General features: G+C 40.2%; 1 protein-coding gene across 1 annotated transcript in view; it reads right to left on the bottom strand.

Moving 5' to 3' along the window:
- Positions 1 to 17908, bottom strand: part of PHLPP1 (PH domain and leucine rich repeat protein phosphatase 1) — a 176072-nt gene that overhangs the window by 43079 nt on the left and 115085 nt on the right. Inside the window, exons 5-6 of the mRNA XM_087819143.1 lie at positions 1435 to 1581; positions 585 to 815 (exon numbers count right to left, since the gene is read on the bottom strand). Of these exons, the coding sequence (XP_087675269.1) occupies positions 585 to 815; positions 1435 to 1581 (378 nt within the window). The remainder of the gene's footprint in view (positions 1 to 584; positions 816 to 1434; positions 1582 to 17908) is intronic.

Below are 17908 nucleotides of genomic sequence, written 5' to 3'. Positions count from 1 at the left end.
AAATAAGACATTATGAGGTGCTATATTTTTGTAAAGACCAGTAAACTAGGCAGAACCACCTGGATGGAGAGATAGAAAATTAAAATGTGTAAGTTACATAAAAAAATAAATCTAATTTGATGAATGTATTATATTAACTTAGGGAAGCCAAGGAAGGAAAACAAATTTAAGAAAGGAGATATGCTCAGTGATGTTAACTGCCTCAAGCCACAGAGGAGGGCTAAGAGGAAAATATCCATTTTGCTGCCAGTGATACGGTTTCATTCCCCATAAATAACTCTCCCTGGCTCAACAGCCCCTATCTATTTGTGTCAATTAAAACTGGGCTCACACCTACAAAACAAAGCAAAGCCTTCAAGACATCTGTTCCTTCATTAATGAAAAAATTTTAAAAGCAAGTGTCAGGTACGATCACACCCTACTATTAATCATTCTTCTTTCCGGGCAGAAATAGAAAAATGGGCGCTAATTGCAACTATGCAGCCTGATCCCCTTGGCAGGAAAATGTCACCCAAAGGGACATAACGTAACTCCCAAATATAAACCAACCACTCAAATAGGATATATTTCTTAAAAATGGTTACCTTAGATCCACATGTTTAATGTGAGGCATTTTTCGTAAGGCCTGTAGCCTAAGGGTCTCCATACAGTTTCCAGACATACAGAGTTTATCCACAGCAGTCAGTTTCTCCAATACCTCTGGAATGTCCGTGAATTCATTGAAAGAAAGACTGAGATAACTAAGCTGATGCATGTTCTCCAACTCAGCAGGAAGGCTCTGCAGAAAGTTTCCATCCAACAAAAATGTCTGTAAGCTATTAAAGAAAACGTAAGAGTTATAAAGAGAATGTGCACATTTTACATCTTTATCATCAACATAAAAGTTCCATAAGTTTGATGGTATTACTAGAAAAAGAAAATGTACTTTCCCTGGCAAAATGTCTGAGGGGAGGGTTGAGGCAATGATACAACAGAGAGAAAAGGTCAGAGATAAACATCTTAAACGTTTTTTGAAAACAAAAATTATGACCAATTTTCCCAACTTGGATAGGCATAAATGGGAACAACACGAGCTAATTACAGCATGACTGCCATAGATGGAATCAGCCCAGATAGTCGTCTTTGATTGTTATTTTAAAAAATTAACTTCTAAGTCTTAGAATTCAACAGAACCCAGAAAATGAGCAAGTAACCCCTCCTCCCATGTTTAAACACACTTATCTGTAGGGATCCTCAGTTCTAAACAGGGATATTTTCTTCTCTACAAGATACTAACAAGTATAAAAGCTAACAAATGAACTCCACACAAGAGCCTTGATTGGGGCCAAGACTTATACGACCAGCAGAAGTTAAGTGATCTCATGGGCTGTGGCCCCTACGCAGCTCCCCATGGGGCTCTGAGGGACACTCCACAGTGGGGTTTCAAATACGCACTTGTGCATGACCCCGACGTCTGCCGGGACTGCTCGAAGAGCGTTGCAGGACACGTTGAGCTCCGTCAGGGTGGGAATATTGCAGACCGCTAATGGGAAGTCCCCTAAATGATTATTGGAAAGGTTAAGACTCTTCAACTTGGTGAACCTATGACAACAAAAGGAAAGAAAAAGACAAATGTCATAACCTCACATAATTACGTGATGCACAACCTCACGTAATTTTCGCACAGCCTTAGAGCTAATCCAGCCCACCTCTAACTCAGCTGAGGAGGAAACGGAGCCCCCAGAGGTTAGGCAAGCAGCAGAGCTGGAATGCACAGCTTTGGGCTCGAAGGCCAGCGTTTTATCTAAAACATAAACATTATATTAAAAAAACAAACATAGTTCTACAGTTGAATATTTGAGGAGGTGACTTCTGCTGGAGTACTTTTTTTTAACTTTCCCTCATCCATCTTAATTCACACATGTAAATGGTAACAGAGAGGGAAGAAAAGAACATGAGGCTGTCTGAATTTCTGGGTTATCCCAGACAAGTCAAACTCTTCTCTGCTTTACTCCTCTCAAATCCAAATCCAAACTAATAAAAAACTACTCTCTCTCTAAGGCAAGCAAGCTTGTAGTCCCAAATTTAAGCACCAATTATCATTCCTCAGTGTCAATGCAACGCTTGGTACTGCTAACCACACACCCTTGGAAAGGTCCTGTCACCTCCCTTTCAGGACATTTTCCTCCTCTAGCCTCTTCCCAGCACTCTCCAAACCTTTTCTCCTGTGTTTTCCTTCATCCCCCCCCCCCCACCACCAATCAATGAGGTATTCCTTACAAGTCAGTTCTTTGTCAGTTTCTTTCCTGTCCCTACCCCGTCTTCCTTGGAAATCATTTCCCTGCCCTGTGAACATCTCTCTTTAACCATCACCCGTCACCCCTTCTCTCCAGAGCCACCCTCTATTCTAGTCCAAAACAGAACTTACCATCCTCACCCCAGACCAGCACTTTCTCCTGTTCTAGTTTTGCTAATGGCTCTTTCATTTTCTCAGTTGTCCAATAAATGTTAAGTTTTACTGGTCTGTGCATTCCTATATTTGACCCATTGCCAACTTCCATACTTTTTCTATTTAAGATGAGACTTAAATGAGTTATTTCAGTATGCTAATTATTTTTAAAACTGCCCAAGCCTAAATACTAGGCAGTATGTACTATACCTAGAACAGACACACATATCTTAAAAATAAACCTGAATCAATCCAATCAGCATTTTAAAGAAACTGTCATGTGACTTATTTGTTGTTTTAAAATTGGTGTTAAATACCCCAATAAATTTAATAAAAAAATAAAATAAATAAAATAAATTGACTCTAGAGGGACAGAGGGAGAAGACAAACATCAATCAATTTATTGTTCTACTTATTTATGCATTCATTGGTTGTTTCTTGTAAGTGCCCTGACTGGGGATCCAACCTGCAACCTTGGAGTATAGGCATGACGTTCTAACCAACTGAGCTACCTGGCCAGGGCCAACCTATTTGTTGAATTCTATAATGAAAAGTGTTAAGCCCAGCTGGTGCGGCTCAGTGGTTGAGGGTCAACCCATGAACCTGGAGGGTCATGGTTGTATAGGTTGAAAGTGTTACCTTGATTTTTTTTATAATAGCCATTTTCTTAGATGGTAGAGTGTAGACCTAACAGTATTTTAAAGAAAAAAAACCTTAAGAATTACTGCTAAACCTGAATAGTCACTTTTTAATTTGCTTTATATTTTACAACTTGATTCATTAGGCCTTCCTGAAACAAACAATGCTTATAGTCTATTCTGATTGTCTATCACCTACACAACACAAGCTAGAATTACAAGGTCTGCTACTCCTAGTGGAGGGGTTCAAGTATTGCTGGGGACCCCAGAAGAGGTCCCCTTTACAGGAGGCCTTTACAGGAGAGTCCCAAGTCCAAATTTATTTTCATAACAATACTAAGATATCTAAGATGTCATCTGCCTTCTGTCACTCATTTTCATCTAAGTGTCCAGAGGGGAATTTCAGAAGGAACTGCCTTTGTAACAGCACACCTGACTGGATCAGAGATTTCCAGAAAGAACCCGCCTTTGAGACAGCATGCCTGACTGGATCAGAGATTTCCAGACAGAACCCGCTTTTGTGACAGCACACTTGATTGGATACAGAAACAGACCTGAAAATCTAACTATCTTCTAATAAGCCAGACATTTTTAAAATGTAAAACAAAAACACTCTTATCCCAATTTTTTGTTTTAGAAAATAGTTGTTTTTCATAAATATACCTATGTTAACAAGAATGGGTTTGTTATTTTTCTAAATGAATATATTAAAATATTTCTCAATTTAAATTTCTAATACAGTAAAAATCAGAAGATTTACTGCTAAATAAAAGCTGGTTAGGGTCCTGGATTTTTGAGAGGGTAAAGGAGTTCTGAAATAGTGTTACCAGACAGAATATAGAACATCCAGTTAAATTTGAATTTCTGATAAATGATTTCTTAGTATAAAAGTATGTCCTAAATATTGCATGGCACATACTTACACTAAAAAAAAAAAAAAAAAAGTATTTGTTTTTCTGAAGTTCAAGTTTAACTGGCTGTCTTTTTCTCTCTAAATCCAGCAACTCTATCCTGAAATAGATGAAACTGCTATCCTAGTACAGTACAAACAAAAACAGCATCTTGGTTTTTTTTCCTCTAAATGTTTTTATTGATTTCAGGGAAAGGGAGGGAGAGGGAGAGAGAGATAGAAACATCAATGATGAGTCACTGATTGGCTGCCTCCTGAATGCCTCCCACTGGGGATGGAGCCCACAATCGGGGTATGTGCCCTGACTGACAGGGAATCGAACTGTGACCTCCTGGTTCATCGGTCAACGCTCAACCACTGAGCCACGCCAACCGGACAGTATCCTACTTTATAGATATGTTTCCTCATTTGGTAGAACTAGTCATGGTTTTAAAACATGCATGCAATTAAACTGAAAAAAAATTTTAAAGCTCCTCAAGGAAGGAAAGACAATAGACATTATCCAACACATACAGTATGTAGACAAAAAGGGGATACTATAGAAAGTAACCTCACAGGGTCAACTGACCATCAATTCCTTACTAGGCAAGAGATGGTTGGTAGTCACCCCCCAGGAATATAACTTCTTCACTGAAAGGTTTATCTTTGCCTTAAGTAAGCCCTGTCCATTGTTTTTGACCATCTAGGTTAATACGCCTTTGAAAAGCCCATTTTTCAGACCCCTTGGAAGCACAACCACTCTCCAGAGGACACAATCTTGTTCACTACCCTGTAATCCAGTCCCTGCCTTGCCTTCTCCCACCTTCATGGCATCCTCCTTAATTCCAAATGCATGAAAGAAACTGCAACTGTCCTTCTCCACAGCATCTGAGATCTTTGCTTCCTGACACTGTCATCAATTTGGCTCAAATAAACTCTTATAAAAATTCTCTACAGGTCAGGACGTTTCTTATGTCTACATGTACAAAGACTTTTCAGAAAGTGAAGAATGGAAGGATGACAATTCCAGTAATTACTCCAGATGGGAAATGGAAGCACTGACTTTTGGAAAAGTATCTGTCAACAACGGGGGGGGGGGGGGGAGAGGGGGGTGTATATTCATCCTTGCAAACCAGTTTACTAGGACCACACCACTCCTGAGAACCAAGGAGAGTAGTAATGAGTTTTATGAGTAAAAGGCAACTGACAAGCTTAAATGAGAGAGAAAAAAAAAAGCAAATGAACTCTTAACAAGTACCCTCCATTAGTTCTTTAAAAATGGCCACCAGCACCCCGCAGCGCGGCTCACTGGTTGAGAGCGTCAACCCACAAACCAGGAGATCATGGTTTGATTCCTGGTCAGGACACATGCCCGGGCTGTGGGCTTGATCTCCAGTAGGGGGCGTGCAGGAGGCAGCCAATCGATGACTCTCATCATTGATGTTTCTATCTCTCTCTCTCTCTTCCTCTCTCCAAAATCAATAAAACATATTTTAAAATAATAAAATAAAATGGCTACTAGCTCTAAATATTAAAAAAATGCAATTATTCTTTGCATCGATTCAAGGACAAAAGCACTATCAGACTTTAAGGTGAAGAGAGCTGCCCACAGTCCCAGGGGCTAAGCGACCCCTATGGAACAAGGAGCCTGAGCTCCCTTCCCCTAAATCTGCTCTGTCAAGTAGAATACCATAGGCATTAATTAGGTGGCTGCTGAGTACAACAAGACTTAATACAAAAAGAATGTCAACTCAATAATTTCTTAGAACTGGTAATTTTGATATAGTGAATTAAGTTACATATATTATTAAAATCAATTTCACCTTTTTTCTTACTTTTTCGGATGTGGCTACCAGAAAGTTTAAACTTACTTACATGGTTCCCATTACATTTCCATTGGAGAAGTTTTCTCTTGATACTAACAGTAAGCAGGACCCCGAATTCCCTACCCAAATGACACCAAATCTGTTTTCAGGGCTTGTGTAGGCCTCTTCCCTGGGCCCACATCCCCGTAACAGACCCTAGGAGTGGACAGAGCTTGGAAGCGTGGGCTGTGTGTCCAACCACACCCCTGCAGGGTGAAGGCTGGAGGGAAGAGGAGAGATCTGGGCCACTGAGCCAGCTCTCCCTATGCTGCCATAGTCAGAGCAGAATCCCAAGGGAGCTGAGAATATTAACATTGGAATCTATACTTGCAGGTGTGGGGGTTCAGAACAAGTCACCTCAAGGTGTGCCTCTGTGGTGTGCAGATTGTTCTGCCCCTCCCTTAACTATTAGAGCCCTAGAAGAACCTGAATTAGGGGTCTTGCCCATAATAAGAGGATATCAGAGATAATATCTTTTGACCTGTCTGTAGAGCAGGACGAGCTTCTATTTATTAAGCATCTACTCTTCTTACCATCCTGCAATGACCTTTCAAAGCCCTTGAGACACCTTACCTCAGCCCTAGTTCAGAATGTCACACATACCTATTTTCTCTTTCTGTTTCTGAACCTCTCCAGGATGCGGTCTCCCATACCCATGTGTGTTGAATTTGGTTATGTCCTGCTAATCTGTCTTGTTTCTATTTGATTAAACCAGCTGTAAGAACCTTGAGGGTAGAGGAAAGTTTCTGCCTCCCCTACACAAGTCATAATATAAGTACATTTGCCAAGATAGGAGGAGAGATTGTATTTTATTTAACAGTTCGTTAGCTTGGTTATAACTTAAATATTTAGATATATGGAATGGGGCCTCCATTTATACTCTTTCCCTACACCTGTATATTTTAAGGGCTGGTTCTGATTTATAAGTATCTTAAATTTCTCTCACTCCGTCTCACCACATCCCCCACCTCCCTCACACTCCTCTCTGTGCAGCCCATCCCCCAAACTCTCCCCAGAAAAAGAACACAGTGTTCAACAGGCTTGTTTAGCTAACAAAGCACTGATTGTTTCTGAGAGCTCAAGTTCTCGATCAGAACACATTAAAGCTCATCTGTTTTGGAAACTCTAGCCCTTAGCCTTCTTAGAGTCCTACTTTTTCTTAATAGATATGGAAAGGCGTCTGCCAATTCAAAAACCTCTCCAGAGAAAGGTAAGAGGGGAGGTCCACCCAGAATCTACTTCCCTCTGGTCTCAAAATGGATGAAAGAGATACCTGGAGGCAACGTTAAGTTGAAAGATAAGACATGAAAATGGGGAGTGGATGATTTTCCTCCTTTTACCTTCCTTCAGAAAGAATGCAGAGGAGAGAGCAAGGTGACAGACAACACACTCCTGGAGGAAAAGACTCAAAATCTTTATGCCTCCTAAAAATCCTAAAAATAAAGACTTTTCGCTGTCATGCTAACAGTGAGCCAGATACGTTACCAAATGTGCACAGGCCCAGATTCTAAAATAAAACTGGACGGCTTCAAAAAAAATACATATTTGGTGAAATACTTTAAATAATTTTATTTTAAACTAATATTACAGTTCTTAAACCTTAAAAATAAATCCTTAAAATGAAATTACATTATATTCTCTCAGGCTACAGTTATTTCCTCAGAGCTGTTCAATGTAGGCGAGCAGGGCAGAATCAAGAGCATCACAAAATTTAAGATCAATAAAAATTATTTTAAAGATGACTGTAATAACTATAGTGGTCAGTTTAGCAATAACAAGGGAATGAGTCTTTCTGATGCTTTAGAAACTAGAAGGACATGAAACTGTAGTTTGTTTTTTAAAAAACATCTGTTATACATGTATATGCACACACACAGGACCAAGGCTAGAGAGAGGTACTTGAAACCAACAGATCTTCCTCATTTCTCAGGGTTATCAAACGTGAGAAGAGAAAGCCTTTGAAATTACTTTCTTTCATGTCCCAAGCTCAGAGATTAAAAAACCAGGCTGGGAGAAACTGTGTGCCTACCGCATACAACCTGAATCCACTGCCTTTCAACATCAGTACTGCCTCTCATCACTCCTGCTCTTTTTTACTGCGTCGTATTAAAGATTTGAATGGAAACAGGTATCAATTACTAATAATTCTAAGTCACAGGTCAAAGAGTGGCCTCAGAGTAGTCTGGAAAGCAGGTCTTTCCCCTTTTCCCCCAGAGGGCAGCCTTCCAGGTGATGGAGGACAAAGGATATTTCGAACACTGCGCTGCACACACACATTCAAACCCATTCCGGCACAGCCTAGGGCTTCCAACCCACCCAACAACCAGGAAAGACTGACTTCGCTTTCCAGAGCAAGCCACATGCTTTAAGGAAAGAGATCGAACTCATGTGCATTTGCTCTATAACCCAGCTCAGAGTAGGGAAAATAAATCAAGTTAACATTTACCCAGAGTCTAATAAAGAGTAATCTTAGTTAATTCCTAAAATGAAGTTACACAGTACAGTATTACAGTATTACGTTAGCAAACGGCAATGAGAACTGTGTGTACCCGCAGAACTCAGGTCCGACTTAATGCGAAGTTCCAAGCACACTGTGTTTTTTAATAACAAGTGTCAGAGAAAAGTACAATCAACCAAACACACTTGATAATCTCCACAGACAGGAACTACTCTAATTGGGTGTGTTCACAAAGAACCAACGAAGTTCCTTTCAAACTAGGTATCCTAAGGGGCATATAACAACAAAACGCAGGGAAGACGGTAGAACAGAGCCGATAGAATCACTGCTTTGCCAAACTGATGACATTTCTTTCATCTGCATTTCTTACTGTCTTTATATTATAAAACAAAAATAGAGTAACAATGATTCTGTATGAAGACACAGAATGTGCTAAAGTATCCGGGGTTTTGATCTAATGTTCTTACCTTTTCCTTTTTTTCTCCAACTTCACAGCCATAGCTAATTAACAGCAAAGCAGGAATAGCACATACCTTAAAGCCGCCGCTGCCGGAAAAGAGCAATCATTACTTTGTCCCTGCACTTGTCTTGCTTCCCTTTGAATCTGGACGGCAGTACACCATGTTAATGTATTTTATAGTCTTCACTTAGCTTTAAATGGGTTTTTCTCTTCGTCACTAAGTTGCCAGGTATAATATTCCAAACTACTCCCTCGAGCAAATTATTTAAGGCTGCAACAGGGAAGTGCTTAACTTCTTACATTAAATCAAAAGGTTAAAATGCATCACATCCATGCATCCGATTTCCCTGTCTTTAATAGGAAGATACATAGGTTTTTAAAACAGATCAACCACAGCTCTACAAGCTTATTTCATTCTGGCTTTAAAAACAACAACAACACAAAAAGCTACTTAGAAAATGAAGAGGAGCCATGTTTTCCAGGGCAGCAAAGAGGCGGCAAAGGTTCTACTATATCAAACTTAAGAAAATTTAGCAGATGCGCAAAGGCTGCTGTTTCTCATATAACTCCCCCTCCTGAGCTCCTTTTATCAGGATCACAGAAGTGCTGAATCTTTCCTCCTTTCTCAGCATTTATCCACTCCATCTACACACCCAGAAATGTATGTACAAAATTCTTACTGCATGTGAGCTAAAGGGAATGGCTATATATATCTGTATATATCTAGGACACAAAACCAAGTAAATAGCATGATGACTACTGGGAAACATAACACTAACTGGCTTTTAGATCCATCTAAATCTTTAGTAATTTTCCTTTCAGGAACTAAGGGTATACTAGTAAAATTTGACAGTAAAATAAAATAGCAGTATGGTAGAAGTAGTTCTATTTTAAAACATATTCCAAATATGCTTAAAATGAGTGTCACACATTACACTCATGAAGAGGGAACCATACTTGTTTTACTCAGTGAGTCAGAGGGAAAAAAATTAATATTTTTTTCTGGAGTTATCATTCACTACAAGTAGGTCAATTAAAAGAGGTCCCCTGGGTGACTGCATTTCCGTTTCATAGTAACAGTCTATGTGTTTGTCCCTGTGGGGGGACATGCTAATACACTTTGGGAAATATTAGGCTTCAGTATTAAGTAATGAAGGAACTACTGGAGCTGTAAGCCTAGCTCTGAGCTTAGTACCCCGCTTTCCATTAATTATGAGAAGCAGGCTCCCTAATAGTGGTTCAGAGAGGCCGCACCTTAGTGGAGTGTGGCCAGGCTGCCAGTGCTCTTTAATACTCACTATATTAACTTTCAAGAGACAGATTGCTTTTATTTGATTATCAAAATATCAAACGTTCATTCTAACAAGTCAAACTATAGAAGCATATAAAGGAAACGTTAACAGTCTCTCCAACTTCCTTCCAAATCCCATCCTCCTGAGATAATCAGTGACAAGAGTGAGGTATGCATCCTTCCAAAGCTTTTCCTCCATATAAAACACAGACGTGCATAAATAGGAGATAACCTCCCTCTGTTTTCTGAGTGGGATTACATCACACACATTTTTTTCTATAACTTGTTTTCTCATCTAATACAAACAGTTCATCTTCCTGAGTCAGGACATAAAAATCTAACTCACTCTTTGACAGCTGCAGGATACAGAGTAAAAATGTTCAGAATTTATCCCATCCTTCTGCTGACTGACATTAGGAGCAATGACTTTATGCTATTAGAAAGAATTCAGCATCTCTATTTGTGCAGCAATGATTTCACTCTGCAATATTTATGAGTGCCAGTGCCTTATCCATAATTCTGAAATCCAAGAGGTTCTGAAAATTCAAAGACCTTTCGTTGATTCATGTATTGGCAAAACCTGACCTGGACTGATGTAAATATTCATTTTTTCTCTTTAGAAATAAGAATGTGTTTGCTCATGGAGTGCTGTCCCAAACCCTGCTGGAGGTGTCATATAAAACATGCAATATAGCCCTGGCCCATGTGGCTCAGTTGGTTGGGTGTCGTCTCGTGCACTCAATAGTTACCAGTTTGATTCTCAGTGAGGGCACATGCCTGGGTTGTGGGTTCGATCCCTGGTGGGGGGCGTGCAGGAGGCAGCCAATCAATGTTTAGCTCTCACATCAATGTCTCTCTCTCTCTCTCCCCCATTCCTCTTTCTCTAGAAAATCAATTTAAAAATCTTAAAAAAACAAAACAAAACATGCAGTACAGACATCATATTATCTTCAATAATCTGCAAATCTCTGAATTCTAAAACACAAGCAGCCTCTAGAATTTTGGATAAGGGATTGTGAACCTGTATTTGTCAAAGTATAAACTGATTGGTCCAAGAGCATGTGCTATTTAAATTTTAATATGTCCTTAAAAATTACCAAAAAATTGCATAAATGTAAAAGAGGGTTACTTTCCATGTTACCTTCATTAACTAGCATTTCATGTTAGCATCCTTACCATCACTGCTTATCTGAGGGGCAAAAGCTGGCAGGTCTCAGGTCATTTCAATTTCTATTTCTATTTCTTAGTGAAGTTTGTCTTTATGTGAAGTTCATCTTTGAAATACACATTCATACACTTTCCCCATTTTTCTACTGGGTTGCTTGTCTTGTATTTACCAGTTTGTAGCAACTCCCTGAATACGGTGTGCCATACGCAGGGTCCTACAGTGCACATATGTCACATGACACTCCCAGCTACTGTTTCCCACTGTTTCTGTTAATGGATTTTTGCCACACACTAATTTTTATCTGCTCAAATTTGGCAATCTTTTTCTTTATGGAGTCTACGTTTTTCATCTTGCTTGAGAAGGTCCTCTTATTCTACCCCAAAGTGGTACAGATGTTCTCCTATATTTCCTTATTATGTATTCTATTTTTTTACATTTCAATCTTTATTTCACCTGACATTTATATTTACATAGAATGTTAGGTAGAGAGGCCTAATTATTTTTTTTCTGGTTGCTAATTATGCCAACACCATTTATCACAAAAAGCATCCTTTTCAAAATCCATTCAATTTAAATAAATTTCATACACTAGCAGAAGAGAAAACAAAAAGAGAAAGCTTGGTGCTGCTCAAACAAAACAAAGAAAAAAGTTTGGGTAAAAAACAAGTTACATTTACTTTTGTTTTCCCTTTCTTTTCCAAGAGAATTTATAAAATCAAGTGCCTGTGTTTTTGTTCTTCCTAGGAGCGAGCCCACCTTGTGGTTTTGAGCCAGCAAAATACTTTAATATAAAGATTACTTAGACAGAGCAGTGCTTTTTATCTTTAGACAGACAAATCTTGGGATGGAGATGAAAGTGCTTATAAAAATGTGTACTGAATGCACTTACTCTCAAGAAGCCTCAGTTAAGTCGATGAATGAACGAGACACAGTCAGTAACTTGCCTGACTTATCTTCCTCGAAGTCCTCGAATTCTGATTCCTGAAGTGTGGAGCCTCACTGGCTTGTGAACTTAGTCCTACAGCTAACATGTTTCGATAGTTTTGCCCTGATCCAGGTATGAGATAGGGCAACCTGTACGTGCTATCACAGTTACGTAAGAAAGCAAAACAATTTGCGCAAGACTTAAAAGGCTGTCTCGTGGATTCAGAAGGAAGGAAAGAATGTCTTCTGCCCTGTGTTCCTCTTGGACTTGTCTGTGGCTGCGGTGGCATGAGAAGCATGTGAATGGCTGGGTCTGCTTCAGAACTGCTGGGAACACCTACGTTTCAGAAGGCATGACTCAACTCCGTTCAGCGGTCACACTGCTGGCCACACCCCCATTGCCCTGGGACTGAACTCTCATCGCCGACTTCTCTGTTTCTTAGCGAAGCATTTTTTCCTTCTGTCCCTTGACTTCTGAAATGAATCCACATGAACTTATGTCTGCCATTCTGGTCGAGGGCCCGAGCAGTCCACCAGTCTCTTTCCCAGTGAGCACCTGCCAGGGTCTTCTGGGAGGTTCTGCCCGCACAAATACTAATGCGACCCATGACCAGCTTCTCAATACTGGAGCCAAAATAAACAGAAACCATCCCATCTTAAGTCTAACCACCATAAATGACTCTCCATACAAGCAAAACAAGCATAAAACCTTCTCGCAGGACTAAGGAAACAAAAATAAACACATTCATATTTTACTTGGATAAAAAATGAAAATTTACAGCCACAAAAAGATTTGAGCAAAATTTTCATAATTGCTGCAGATGTTAAAAAGCAGAATAAGTATACCAAACCTACAAATGATAGACATGAATTTCCCAAAATAATAATCACGGAAATCGAGAACACTCAGTGTTGGCAATAATTACAATGGACATACTGCTGTAAAGGGAAATTAAACCATTCCCTAAAGAGAGGACATTTTATTCTAATCCCTCTTTTAAAACAATTCAAGCAGGAGGCAGTTATTGGTTCCCTACTTGTACCAGACCCGAAGCTAAATGAGTCCTATGGATACAACAGTCAACGCAGGAGAGGGAGGGGTCGTGCAGAAGCAGGTTCCCATGAATCAAGTAAGTACATTCTATAGAAAGCCACCCCAAATCATGAGGCAGCAAGCACGTGGAAACAGCAGTCACTAGAAGCACAATAACCCTGCATGATCTAGTTCATGAAAACAATGAGTCATGCTGGGCGTGGTTCAGCAATTGAGCGTCAACCTAGGATCCAAGTGATCGGGGTTCCATTCCCGGTCAGGGCACATGCCGGGTTGCGGGCTCCATCTCCAGTTGAGGGTGTGCAGGAGGCAGCCGATCAATGACTCTCTCTCATCATTGTTTCTCTCTCTCTCTCCCTTCCTCTCTCTGAAGTCAATAAACATATATTTAAAAACCAAAAAAAAACTAAAAACAAAAACAAACAAACAAAACAATGAGTCATAAACAGATCAATCTGTCATTTTCTGACTCTTTGATAAACTGGAAATATAATAATGATGAAAAAGACAAATAAGAAACATGTCATCACGTTACAGTTAAACATCTCTCTCTTATGAAATGAATTCTTTACTCAGTTTACCCTTTTTTCATTTTCTCACCAACAGATCTGCCATAGTTGGCCAATTTAATTGCAATTCTACTCAAGAGATGTTTCAAATTAACCACCACAATAGTAGGACAAATACCAAAAATGTAAAAAGAAGATTTCAGTAGAAGGAAGGAGGCAGGTTGCTATTTCCACTCCTCTTTTCAAAGAAAAGGAAAGGAGATCCACACGGTGTACTTGGATAAAATCCCAGCTGAGTCATACAAGGAGATAAAAAATGAAAACCGGACAACATCTCTATCAAGGGTATCAGATTATCAAAGGAGAAAGCAAGCATAAGCTAAAGCCAGGAAGAGTACTTATTTCATGGAAATGTGCGTAGCTTAAGTTCATATCAGGAATAGCCCAGGCATATCTGTTAGCTAAACAGAAAAAAGTCCCAACACCCAAAAGTTTACTAGGTATAAAAAAGTCTGATCCTAGGACTGAACCGTTCATTCACCAAACACTTTCTGAGTTCTTATTGTGTACAAAGGTGTGTGAAGCATGCAAACATGAACTAGGCATGGTTTCCACCCTCCAAGGACTTGAAACAGTTTAGAAGCAAAGCTGCTATAATATAAAGCAGAAGATGAAACTTACTGGGAAAAAAATATCATGAGTGCTTCCAGAAGAGAAAACTCACTTTTATCTAAGGGATATGAACAGAGTTCAATAGGCAGATGGGGACTGGAAGAGAGGAGCATTCAAAGAGAACTGGGTGGCGTGACTGTTTCTCAAACTTGAGCATGCACCGTTAAAAATGCAGACCCCTGGGCCCAATGACCAGGGGGGTTCTGATTCACAGGTCTAGGATGAAAAACCAAGTACCTCTGTTTCCTAAACACCCCAAGTCATTAGGATGCAAGCATTTCATGAATCATATTGTCAGATACACTGATTCAGAGGGCAAAAACTCCAGGTGTATTTGGGAAACAGTAAGCAAACTATATTGTTAAGCAAAGAGCTCCTGTGGTTATCAAGGATGCTTAGAAACTAATCACAGAGCACTTCAAATTGCAGATGAAGACACCGATATTTACCTGTGAAAAAATTTGAATAGGGGAGTGAAATAAAAATTGAATAGGGGAGTGAAATGATCTTTCCTACCATCCATGGATTTGTACGTCTCATAAATCAAATAACATCTCCTCTTCCCTTGTTGCACTTCCTATACACACACACACACACACACACACACACACACACACCTCTCTATTGGGTGAAAGTGTGCATTCTGACAGAAAATTTTAATAACTATTTGGAAAGTCAGACTTTCCCTAAGGTTCTCTTGTTAATTATCTGTCCCAAAGACACATTAGGGAGGGAAGGGTGTGCCCTCCTTTCGAGAGGTCAGTGAAATATCCCGCCAGCTCTAGCATCATCACCCTAACCCACCCGTGGGAAATGACCACAGGCATGTGACTCCTCCCGTTCAAAGCTCTATTACTATGGAGAGCATGGTGAGTGAAATCAAAATTATCGGCACTCTTAGGAAAAACCGAAACTCTCGGGGGTCTTTAACTTTCAGAAGTTGCACAAGGCAGTGCAGAATGAGCTCCACAGTGAGCCGTGTCTGATGAGGCAGAGGAGGGAGGGGAAAAGAGGCACATTACTGCTCCCCATCAGTGTTCTCACACCGGCAATCAAAGCGCTATTTCAGAAGTCACAGGAAACGATGCTCGGAGGAAGGGAAAAAGAGGCACATTACTGCTCCCCACCAGTGTTCTCACACCGGCAACCAAAGCGCTATTTCAGAAGTCACAGGTAATGATGCTACCACGCTCCCCAGTTCCAAGTTATGATGACACTGCGCCATCAATAACCGCACAACAAGCATCTGCCGGCCCTCTCCCTGCATGCTTATTCCTGTCTCCTAGGACCTACGCAGAGCGTAAAGTCGGTTACCGGGCAGAATAGCAAATAGCTACAAATACTATGTTTAACATTAAACTCTTGCAGTGAAGTTAAAGCTGAGAGAGTACAGCAAAGAGCTCAACTAAAACAAATAGAAGAATGGCACTGGCCAGAATACAATAACCTCACTGGAATTAAGCCAAGGCTTCTGGAGATCCCTCCCTGCTTTTTATTTAAGAGGGGAAAAAATGTTCAAGAACAGCATAAAAGACCCCAAGAAGTCAACGGGGCAAACTGTAATTTAGTCCAGTCTGGCTGATAAATAAATCTTTTGTCTCCTTCTGAGTTCCCCCTTCTAAATGCACTGTATGAGGAAAGAAGAAAATGGGCCATTATTGCCAGAAATGAGGTTAGGAGCCTCCAAGGAGAGAACCAAAGGCTACACAACCTCAGCGCCCCGAGCACCAAGTAAAGGCTTTCCTTTGATCAAATGCTCAGGGAAGGAAAATGGAAATTGTGTGAAACAGAAAGCTTCCCAAGAGGATCAAAATTCCATCTGAAAGCAAAGCTGTATAAGAAAGGAACTTCCAGTGTGGGGAGGAGTGAAGTGAAAGAAGGGCATTCCACACAGTCCATGACATTCCTTAAACATTTGGCAACCCTCCATCCCCGCCCCAGCAGTGAAATTCCTTCCCAAGTTCTCTCTACTCCTGAGCAGCCCTTGTGCTAAGTGTTTCTTCTTTCAGAAGTTGGCAGCTCTTGTTTGCTTGTAATTTTTTTTTTATATGGCAGAGCATCTTCAAAGAAGCTGAAATTGTTCTAAGTACTGCAGTTTAAGTCTGGCAAATGAGCTGCAAAAACATTCCAGCATGCTCATCCTGACTCCCTATGTTAATGCAGCATCCCCATTTCCATTTAACGTGAGTTTTCAGGAATTACTGACAAAAACAAAGATTAAAATCTCTTTCTAGAAAAACCTGGGAATGTGAACTTTTGGTGAGGGTAAGTAATTACATGAGTAACTCCACAGCTCTGGAATGCCAGATCCCCAAAAGAACAGACTAGGAAATAAGGTCGTGTTTTCCACTCCGTGGGGATTAAAAATGTGGAAAATCAAGCTTTCTAAGAAGAAAGGTACTTAAGAAATGCCAGGCATAATTATGAGTTTCTCAGTGCTCATTTCTCCATAACCTTCATTCTACTACACCCACATACCTGCACACCTAACTCAACCTCATTCCTTCTCTCCCAGTTCTCCCATCTGAAAACTCCACGCCCCTTTTCATCTCCCTTACGCTTTTCAGCTAAAGCAAATTTCACATTTAATCAGAGCTCAAATCACTGCTTTCCTCCAAGTCTTTAATTCATTCTCTCCTTGACCCAAAGGTAATCTTTACCTTATTTTAGGTTTCATTATACTCATTTTACACCATAGCCTGTAAAGCACAATCAGGCACTTTCTTCTAAATTCCTGGAAATTGATCTCTGGGGTCCAATCATTCTAAATGACTACTGTCCTTTTAAAATAGTCACCTCAAGCACTAAATATATGAAGTGGTCCCCCTGTTCAGAGCATTAAGTACATTAGGTACAAAGAAAGAAAGCTAACAATTCAGAAGAGAAAAAGGTCACATGGAATTGAAACCAAAAAGCTTCAAGAAACAAAAGTCATTACAGACATGCCCTGAAGGGTAGGCAGGGTTCACCGGGTGGAGCCTGGGTTTGGCAGATGAAAAGTTAGGAAGGGCACCTTCCTTGCAGGGTGAATGGGAGGTATGTTTAGAGAATGGCGAATAGACCCACAGGGTTTTTTTTTAAAACCTATTGTCTCCTTTTCTACCTTGAAATCCTTTCTTATGAGTCTTTTCCTCTGTAATGTTTTCTGAATCATGTCACTATGCAGGCTGTCTTCTCACCCTACCTTCATCTAGAGAGAACTATAATAAGTGATAAATTACCAGTCTCACTTCCTTCAACAAGCTGCTACAAATATCTTTTGCAAAGAAGTGGGGTATACGTAACAGAGAGCTGGAGAATACAATTCCCACCACCACACATGCACATATATGTTTATGTGCCAAGACCTGGCCACAGGTCTTCCCTCTGAGGAAGAACTGACTCCTTCCCCCTAGGAACTCAAAGCCAGGCAGAGCAAACATGAATACAGAAGACAGAGAAGTAAAAAAGGGGACAGGCTGAAGTCAACTCTTCACTTATGGGCAAAAATTAAGTGTAACCTCAAATAGTTAAAGTTGAGGCAACAGTGCTATTTTCCTAAGCAGTATATGT

Source organism: Miniopterus natalensis, chromosome 7, assembly GCF_054644295.1.
Source record: "Miniopterus natalensis isolate mMinNat1 chromosome 7, mMinNat1.hap1, whole genome shotgun sequence".
Lineage (NCBI taxonomy): Eukaryota > Metazoa > Chordata > Mammalia > Chiroptera > Miniopteridae > Miniopterus > Miniopterus natalensis.
The sequence above is the reverse complement of the archived record's forward strand: the minus strand, read 5'-3'. Positions and strand labels throughout refer to the sequence as shown.